This window comes from Morone saxatilis, unplaced genomic scaffold (assembly GCF_004916995.1).
Source record: "Morone saxatilis isolate NCDOM2014 unplaced genomic scaffold, NCSU_SB_2.0 Contig11, whole genome shotgun sequence".
NCBI classification, from domain to species: Eukaryota; Metazoa; Chordata; class Actinopteri; family Moronidae; genus Morone; species Morone saxatilis.
Window position 1 is genome coordinate 24,127,013 of NW_023339663.1, and position 10,645 is coordinate 24,137,657.

At 42.0% G+C, this 10,645-nt stretch overlaps 1 protein-coding gene across 2 annotated transcripts in view; it reads right to left on the minus strand.

The window, feature by feature from the left end:
• LOC118321272 (thrombospondin type-1 domain-containing protein 4-like) overlaps positions 1–1,403 on the minus strand; it is a 21,586-nt gene extending 20,183 nt beyond the window's left edge. The window contains exon 1 of one of the 2 annotated variants that reach the window (XM_035652532.1): positions 1,171–1,403. In XM_035652532.1, the coding sequence (XP_035508425.1) occupies positions 1,171–1,242 (72 nt within the window). In that variant the 5' untranslated portion in view covers positions 1,243–1,403. Of the gene's footprint in view, positions 1–1,056 lie in introns of both variants that reach the window. The other variant, XM_035652531.1, reaches the window with a different exon arrangement.
• Between the last annotated feature and the right edge of the window lie 9,242 nt (positions 1,404–10,645).

Genomic DNA, 10,645 nt, shown 5'->3' on the forward strand with positions numbered 1-10,645 from the left:
CGGTGACGATGACAGCAGCAACGAGCAGTGGGGTCTGGGGCACATCATATAATGTGGAAGTGGCAGGCAAGTCAAAACAAAAATACCTGACGGATCTCTAAAGAAAAACAGCCCATACATCTTCATAGAAAATACACAAAAAACAAAATCTGCAGTAACACAGTCCTTCTTACACAAGTTGATGTCAGCTTGGTGAGGCTGGCAGTGAGGTTGGACATCACAGAGTAGGATGAGGGATACTAGGTTATTCTTAGTGTAGAATGAATGTCTACTACTTCTGATGTTACAGTAGCATTAACTATCTATCAAATGCCCACGAACACCTCGGATTTCCCCAAAGACACAACCACTCTTTTTCAATCTGATCCACGCAGTTGCTCTCACAAAATATGTCAGGAGTAATTCATCCCACAATTTGTGCACCGACAGAATCCAACATTTACATAAAATGTATAGCTATGTAGTTTAGAGTCATATAAAACTGGCACAGACATCCTCATTGAGACCTTGGCACTTCACAAGTTTGCATTAACAACCTCAGGCACCTCACACCAGCCTCATTAATCATCAGCAAACACAGGTGAGCTAAAACTAGCAGGGCTGAGCCACAGGCAGCGACAGGCTAATTCAGGCTTGTAGTCTGTCCCTAATAGAGTTCCAAGTACATCTTTATAGTCTCAGGACAGGCCTGACTCACTGACTCTTCCACTAGGAGGGAAATCTAATCCCACAAGTAGCCTGTGAATGTGCTGTGGAAAAATAAACCGCTCAGAGAGCAAGCAGAGCCACAGTGAAAACAGCCATACTGTAAATACTTCCACTGAGTAGATGGACCACAGATCGTAAGGCCACACTGACAGTCCAGGTTATGGAGTGACATTGTCCAGTGCTGTCTACAAGCACTTGTGTCTACATCTGAGAATATGGATGTCTTAATCTGATTTACTTCAATCAGTAATCAAGTCCAATAAATGTACAGAATTCTCTTAGCGACACACATGCAGCGGCATATCAACCACTGCAAACCTCACAGCAGAGAGCCCAAAACAAACTTACACTGAGCATTGCATCGCGCAATGCACCCCTTACAGCCAGAGTGTTAACATCAATGGGAGTCCCCACTCTCTCCCAGGTTCCTCCAGGACCCAACAGAGGTGAAGTGGGTCCTACCTGTGACCGTGGCTTCCCCTGCACACGCATGTGGAGGCAGACGAGCAGCAGAAGAGCCAGTCCTGACAGCATTCTCTCATGTGGCCACAGAAATGTTCGACCAGTCACTCAGGCTTCCACGCGAGTCCAGTGGCTGCTCCTGTCAGCCTCTTCCCTGCCTCTGTAGCTCTGAGAATGCCAAAAAAAAACCTCTCACTACAGAGCTGATCTCTACGAGCTCCCCTTGTAAATTGAGCTGGGGGAGGTGCAGCTAAGGGAGGTAGAGGGGACTGGGGCTTTTTTAGAGGAGAGAAAATGAATAGGAGGGAGAGAGAGAGGTGGGAGGGAGTGGAGGCAGAGAGGAGAGTGTGGCAGCTTACTGCTGACAGTAAATTGGAACCCAGAGAGGAAGTTTGGGGGAATATTTTCAATGTGACAAAAAAAAGTAAGAGAGGAAGGAAATTCTTGCAGGGCTGAAATGAATGTGTAAGCAAAACCACTATGGTTAAAATTGTGTGGAAATAATTGGCAGGTGGGTATGCCATCTTCTTGGGATGCCAACAAATAGGAATCACAGAGTTACACACTTCTTAATACTACAACAACTCAGACCAGAAAAAAGGGGGGCAAAATAATACGGTTCCAAGGTCTCATGAACATCCTGAAGTGGAAACAACCCCAAATGAAAAACATATTTTTGTTGTTCCTGCTCACTCTCAAGATACAGAAACAACAAGTCAAAAAACAATAAGATCCCTTTGCCCTCTCTGAGCCCCCCCAAATTCTTAATTACAAGCCACGTTGCAATGCTGGAAGCACAACTGCTGGAGCCAAGAAGACCCAACTCATCATATGGTTTTCCTATTGCGCCACCATTGTTTCCACGACATTAAACTCTAATTCACCAGGATATACTGAGGTAGGGAGTACACTCTTCATCCTCGCTTCTGACAGTTGGTTTTTCATAACATTATATAGGCAGGCCGAGCACATCAGGGACATTGTGGCTGGACCTGTTTCTACACAAAGAGACTTCTGCAAGCACGGGCCTGGAATAAGCATGAGATAATTGAAAACGTTCCTGTTTTGAAGTCGCGCGCGGAGACCACAACAGGCAGCAGCAAAGTCTACAGTATGTACTGAAAGGCTGTGTTTCAGATGGCCGAACACCAGGGCAGTGGAGAGGGAGACAGACTGACAAGATCTTTCAAAACAGAAAGAAGAAATAAAACTGCTAAAATACTGTTGAGATTTTGACTACCAATCAAGCTTTACTGAGATTTCTCTAAAATCTTTACTCTCTGTTTGGACACATTGAAGCATCCAGCACCCAAGCAAAGATTTAGCCGGGTAGAGCGGTTGTCACACTCAACCAATCAAGCCTTGACTTTTACAAACTTTTTGTGCAATGTTTATACACTGTATGTTTTATGTTTTAGTAGATAGTGCATAGCCTGTATACCTTACTAAATGACATTTACTATCATTTATGTTATTAAAGAGTGTGCGACTACTTGCTGTAGGTCATTCACTCTTGTCAACATAACGTTGCAATTAACTTTAATTTGATAAAAAGAGGGTTGCATGTGAGATTAAGTGGGTGACTTTTTTAGCATGAATGCCAGTAGGGCTGAAAATGTTTCTATCCAAAATTAGAATTACAATTTAAATTGATTATTTTCAACAAATTAAACTCCAGCCATGTATTTATGGTCTTTCTACTTTAAGATTTAATACAAATTGATCTTGTTTTCAGCCTGAAAATAATCATATACAATAATGCAGTTGCTTTTTGTCAAAGGCCTGCAAGGTTTTTGTTTATTCAAAAAAGTCCTGTAAGTAAATTACTTTTTTAATAGAAAATTTGACCAATTTAGCTTACATTTATTAAGATATTACACTCATACTATACTTCAAATTATTCAAAAATATTCAAATACAATCCTGGCTTCACTACTTGAGTTTTAGTTTGGGAAACTCACAGAATCAACACTAGTAAGCAATTAGCTTCAGCTGAGTAAATTTGCTGTCGATAGTTGTGCAAGTTAAATTAAAATTGACGTGTTGTGTTTTGAAAATTGCACACAATTTTCAATGTTTTAAATACCAGCTCACAGTAATCTGTCCCCATTAAAATTAACAGCTACTATGAAGCCTGGGACAAGATTTATGTGTGCACTCACACGTGTAACAAGTCAGCTGAACAGATTGCCAAATATTTGCTTGGTAATATGCGTGCTGGCATTACTCTTAATAAATCACACCCTGCCACCTTTCCTAATATGCTGTAAAGCTGTTTCACAGAGTGCAAGGCAGGGCAGCAAGAAACAAATTGCCACACCTGCAATTTGTCTTGGCTTATTTTGGAACAGTGTCAGCTGAGACACACACACACACACACACATACACACACACACACACACACATTTATATGCCTATCTGGCCTAGTTCATCCTGCCAGTAGCATCTATCTTTCTCAAAACAAAACAGTATTACAGTGAAATTGTGAATGGCTCACTCAACCGTCTTTGTTTTCATAGTTTAAACCTCACAAGCACACACACACAAACACACACACACACACTCACACACCATGAAACAGCATGTGCAGTATGCAGTAAGTGGCAACAACAATCCCTCCAGTCAACACAGCACAGCTGCAGACAAGGAGGGGAACGGCTCTTTTCAGCAGCCCATCCGTCAGGATGAACCTACAGACATCGTCTCCTTCTCCCCTGACCTGCCTCTGATCTGGATAGATCTCATTATAGAGGCATAGCACCAAGAGGTCGGGTGGGGCCAGACGGACTCTCCAGTACACCCTGGGGTCTTTGTTTCCTTTAACAAGTGGGTCAACCCTGAAGCAACCTTGGCTCCAGGCGCCTGATTCCTCCGGTCTCCAACCCACACACGTCAGAGTCATGCTCTACAGCAGGTGGGCTCAATGTTACTGTACACTGTCGGGGTCTGGCAGACTCACACTCATACAATAGCTGTATTCAGCTCCTGTTCTTATTCCCTGTCACTTTTCCAGCCTGTCTTGGCGTTTGCTTTTTGGAGGACGTTTAAATCCAAAGCTCATTAGCAGAACCATGACTGCAAACATTTTTAGCAGGTGTGGCCTCAGAGGGAAACACTGTACCTGGCAGCTGTAATGCCTCTCAATAATCTGCCTTACATCATGCTTCATACACGCTCACACTGAGGGATGAGAGAAGAGGATGCAGGGCCCCTGGGTTGTATACAGCAGTGCATTTCACAATCTCTAACAAATCCCCATTGCTATTCAATCATATTCTTCAGCTCCGTTCATTTTATCTACCTCTTTTAAATGGCCTACCCTTCAAATCTGTTAACTAGAGCAGTAACAGTTCAGAAAAGGCAGAAAGTAGGAAGAGAAAACACAGTATTTCTTTGCATCTGGGATACATATTAGTCAGCAAGGCCAGGCATGTAGGTCCCATGATTGTTTCCTTTGAGCAATGTATTTGACTGAAAAAGGCAGGAGTGGAGTGGAGTGGAGGAAGGCGGGTTAATGAATAAAGCAGGTCGAGAGGGGATTTGGGCTGGGAGGGGCAAGGTGTGGCTGAGGGAAGCTGCTGTTTCTATTTTCCTCGTGCTTCTATCGAAAAAACAGCTGATGGTGGATGGCACAGTCTGCAGAAGAGATACAATAATTACTGTACATCAGAGGTATCCTATCCTATGTGCTACCCTGAGTCAAGTGCACAGGTATTGTACTGTATGTAGGGTGTAATTTCAGCCAAACACTATAAAGCAGCAGATATTAGTGATTAGACCTACTATTGCATAACACGCCACCTCCCCATCACCACCATGACCTCCAGGATGTCCGGAGAGCCTCAATTGAAAGTTTCCATCAACCTCCTGCTGGCTTTATTCCACCACCAGCAGCATCTGAACTCAGGGGGATCCTGTCCTAACTCCGACATTCACAGGGCCCACAATGGGCTCCATGTTGAGTATTTCTCCCTTTCTCTCAGCAGATGTTAATGATAAATGTCAAAAACCATTAGTTTGACATGTTATATTGCTTACATTGCACAGGAACCTTCACAATGCATGGGACTTGGTTGATGGCAGTGGATGATGCAAAAAGCCCTAAAGATGTTCAATAAATGAAACTTCTTTCAAGCTGCACCACAATGATCGATAAAACCGCTATCCAAGTATTATTTTTCAGGTTGTTTATCAGCACTTTCCAGCAGAGAAGTAGAAATGTACAGCTCAGATGATCCACTGCCAGGTAGTATTCGAAGTGTGTGGAGTAAAAGAATGAATTGCTCTTTACAGCCAATGGTAAACTTGTTGACCATCTATATATCTTAGACATAGTCTAAAGCTGGAGCTTTATTGGAAGCGACTGGGCTTTGGGTGATTTGCCAATCATATTGCTCACAGTGTGAAGATACAGGTGGTCTTGTAACACCTGGACCTTGTAAAGCTAATACATGGATTTTTTACAATCCAAGTGTTGTCTTTGACATTGTCATTGAATTATGTTTTCAGAATTTTTCAGCATAATGGCATAAAGGCTTGAAAATTCAATGGCAACTTCTTTTTGTCTATTTTGTGAACTCTGATCAGAGACACAGACTATGGCCTGCAAAGACTCCAAGGCCTTTCTTACTCAATAATCTACTCAACAAGAAGCTTTTAGGAAGCACAAAACTGTGACCGACTGGCTATACAGTTCACAAATAGACCTGATGGGTCCACGTTCACTCATTTATTTCTGTCTTTTACGTTTTCATAGAACTGCTATTGGCCTTTTCTCAATAAAGCTGTTAGATGGCATCAGATAAGAGTCTAATTTACAATGGGGTCTGACCCTGAGCAGCACAGACGCACTCTCTTACTAACAGATTTACTAATTTATACGCACACACATGCTGAGATGAAAGCTTTTTTCTACATAGGCATTTATAATCAAGACTGTGTACACAAACACAGATATAGTCTCACATAATATTCTCAATCACCTACAATTATAAACACATGTAAGTGAAACATCCACTCACACACACTCACACCTACGCTTCTTATCTCATTCTCAAATTACCCTAAATTCCCGGCACCCGGTGAGCGCTGACCACACATTGAGAGCTCCAGATCTCTGACATTCCAAACAAACCGATGAGGCATAAAATGTGGTCAACTGTCTATTCAATTGAAAGCCACCCAGATAGCGGCCAATCACTGTCAACAGCCGTCTGTCTGAGGAAGACCTGTGTGACCGCTGAGTGCTAAAAATACAACCTTGTATCCGTATACTATACCCTCATAAATCTGTCTCTGGGACCGGACGCTGGGATGCACTGCTGTTTGCCCTTGAAACACACTCCACAGCAGAGCTCAACCTGTTGTGTGTCAGCCACCCAGCTCAACACACATCAACTGTCCCCAAATCCCCATCATCCATCCACCTGTCCACCTGCTTATTCTCCTCACATACTGAACAATTAAGTTTCTGTAACGACACTGCTTGGTTGTGAGAGAGATGCATAATAATGATGATAAGGTAGGGTGAAACAGTGCCACACTGTGAGAAAGAAAAAGCATCACAGAATAGCAGTTTAGTAGATATAGCAGAACAAAATAATTACAAATATTGAACACGTAAAAAAGTCACACCACAATCAACTTTCCAAAGCTCCCATTTGTTGTTCGATTAAGGCATAAACTTCCCTCATCTGCACATAATCTGGTAGGGGTTATTTGTGATTGCCATTTATACCAAGAGAAAGAATAAATAGGAAAAGTGTATGGATCTGAATTTGCAAATACTTTCTGCTGACACCAATATTTGAAGGTGCTGGCCCAGCTGTTGTTGTGCTGAACTGCCAGAATATGATCCGGAAATGGAAGTTCAACACAGCTGAACACTGGTTGTCTTTTACTCTTCCCGTAGTCCCCTATATAGTCCTGTGTACCATGAGAATATAACAGACAATGTAACAAAGAGTAATGACTGCTCCTCACATAAACATTCATTCAAACCAGTTCACATTTTTTGTATATGAGCAAACAGGACTAAGAGCGAGGCAAGGCAGGAGTCAAGTGAGGAGAGAATGTGACCATTCTATCCAGAGGAAAATGAAATGAAAAGACAGGATATGAACAGAGGAACCACCAGTTTGTTGGAAACACAAATGCAGACATTTTGCTTTTTCAGAGCTTGAAAGAGGCCCCACTTCCAAGGTTAAACACTCCCCTGTCCCCTAAAGAAAGACTTAATGAGCTGTAGCAGAACCCAGCAGAGGTGTGATGGTGCAGAACAAGTGTCTGACCCCCGAACCCGGAGCTCTCAAGCCTACTGGTCACACAGAGCCACTAAGGGCTGACGTGGGCCAGTGAGAGTCAGTAGGGGGGACAGCAGGGCCCATCAAGATCCAGGAAGTTTAGGCTAAACTAAAACATCAATCTGTCATCTCCTTCACATCTTAACTCCTCAGCCACCATTTGTCTTAGCTGTCCTCCAACTGGAATTCTCATATTCAAGCCCTCTTGACAGTGACAAGTGTCCTAATGAGTGTCATTAGGCAGGATATTATACTAGCTCCATATAGCTGAACCTGACCTGTGACTCCCTGTGGGGGGAGCTAAAAGAAATAGTATCTCTATTCCAGGACTAACTGAGCATTGCATGAACATCTATATTTTTGTTAAATTATGTCTTTCCTTCATGTTGCAGACTAATATATTGTAAGGCTTCATTTTAAAATGCACCCTCGCTGTTACAAGAGGAATCACTTGCAAGTGTTTCAAAAACTAACTTCAGAATTCTGTTGTGTAACATTTTTAGACAAACTGTCAAAGTTTAATTTAACAAGTCTCAGAGTCTACAGCCATGCAAGCGTCTCTGAGAAGCTGAATTTAGGCACCGCGGTGCTTTGATCTAAATGCTAATAGATGAGAGCAGGCATTTGTCACTTTTTTGGGTGAAACAAGCACTGTAAAAATGTCTACTGGCACCATTTCTAAAAGCTGCTGCACCGCATTTAGCACATCAATCAATAAAAAAAACTCAGTTTACGATTTTCTTTACTTCCTCAAACAGCGAGGAACAGTTGGTGAGAGGCAGGTATATCGTTTACGATGTTCACCATCATAGTTTAGTGTGTTAGCATGTTAACATGCGCTACACACAGTGCAGCTGAGGCTGACAGGAATGTCATTAGTTTTGCAGGTATTTGTTCATAAGCCAAAGTATTACATTTAAATTCTGACTTGATGATGTTGCTAGATGTAAAGTCAGCAGACCACCAAAGTAGTTTTAATTCATCCTGAGCGGAACATGAATGCCTGTAACAAATTTCAGGGCAATCCATCTGAAAGGTGTTGAGATATTTCATTGTCAAAGTGGTGGACTGACTGACCAACCTAAAAAAAGTCACACATTCAGAAATGAATCCAGGATAGTGTAAGTTAACTCCAGAATGATATCTCAAGTACTAATTGTAAAGACAGCATCTGTCTTCGGCTGTCTTCGGGCAATACCCATCATAACTGTTACTGTATATGTGCAATAACTGAAGACAGGCTCTGCTGACATAAATCCATAACCATCTGCAGTGGGTAATGGTGGGGAACATCCTATGAGTGTGCAGCTGGGGCTCGTCGTGGATTAAGGTATCTCCACCAGCCTTTGACAGGCAGGCTGTATATCAGTGCACTCATCCCCCTTTTAACAAGTCTGCCTGTCCACTGTAGCAAGGAATGTATAAAACAGATGCAGCTGTCAGAGGAGAGAAGTGAGGAGTGGCCTAGGATGTTGTCTGATGAGTTTGGGCCTGGGTGCTGGGAAACGTGCCAGTCAGAGGGGAAGACTGTGGCTCAGACCTCAACACTGCACTGGATCGGACGTAGCCTCATTCTATCTGTCATCTTTATTAAGAGAGAACATCAAAATCCATGCTGAAATCTGCCCATTCAATGCTACACTGCTTGTCAGCAAGCATTAATGCAAATAAATGCAGAATTAAAACATTTGGGCTTTTAAAATGCACATGTATTAACCCTTTTCCTGGTGTTTCATCATTGTCTCCCACCTTACAGTGAAGAGCAGTAGGAGGTAGCGCTACTACTGGGTCTACAATAGTGCAGGCTAGAGAGATTTTTACCCTCAGCTGGGCCCACCAACGCCAGCAGAGAAGTGTGTGGTCAGTGATCGCCCTTTAAAAATACACACACCCTTCTCAAATGCCCTTCCTTGGTATAAAGAGAGAAAAGTCGCAGCTGAATGGAATTCCCACCATAAAGGGATCTTTTCTTCCTTCACTCTTCATCTGAAATGAGTAACCACATTCAAGGGGGTTTTAATGCCTCAGAGCTGGCTTTTTTAACGTGTTCGTATACACATGTGATTCATAAAAACTGTTCAGCGTTTCCACTTTTAAAAGACAAATCGTTAACTGAAAGAAATTGATCAAAGGATATCAGGAAATCAAATATACTCTACTCTGAAAATCATGGTCATTAATAGTCCTATAATGTCACAAAAATTACGTAGTGCTTTCCTCCTTAGTTTATATGCAACACATGATACAATGTAGTAAAACATAATTGCAAATTACATTATATGTGACAACATTTACAGTTCAGGGAGAATCGCGTCATATTATAGTTAGGCATGTAGTTGAATGAACCAGAATGGAATCAAATAAGTACTTACAGCATATGAATCTATTTTTCAAGAAGATCAGGTATGTTTATGATCAGTTTAGTGTCAGATGAGTGAGATTTCACTGGGAAACAAAACATGCCAGAATCTTCTGATAATGAAAAGAAAGCAGTTTTTATTTTTATGCTGATGCTATAATAGTCTTGTTAGTATCTTAATAATTATTTAGCTGATGAACAGAGACCATAGACAGAGAGCAAGGTTCTAATGTGGACAAACACGTAAAGGCTATGCAGCGACTGACTATCCACACCAATTTATTTCATCAGCTGTGTGCTGAGCCTTCCAAACAAGACTGTATTCAGCAGTTTTGAAGCAGCTCCTTGGAGCTATCTGAGGTAGGACAAATCATTCTTGGTTGAGCTAAGGTTGAAGAGAGTGGAAAAACATGACAGTCACAAACTCACAGCCATGCTTTCCACAATACTCGTCGTTTATTACTGAAACATCAACCTCATCAAGCCAGGTTGTACGGCTACTATTTCATCATACATGAACAAAACATGTAATCTAAACATTACGGTTGAGTTCAGAGGCTAAAGAAAAACAGGAGCTCAGTAACAGGCATCCATTCACAGCAGGTGTACCGCTCAACTAACTCAAGACAGGTTAGGCGCTGTCTGATGACATTTCTCTCATAAACACAGTCTCTTAAAGGAACATTTTAACAGTTTTGGCTGTTACAAAGCCCCAGCAACACTGAGCTGAGTGCCCTGAACAGTGAGCAACTAAGCACAAGGCACTAAAATGGAACAAAAAACATTCACTGGCCATTTAAATCTGTGTGGGAAA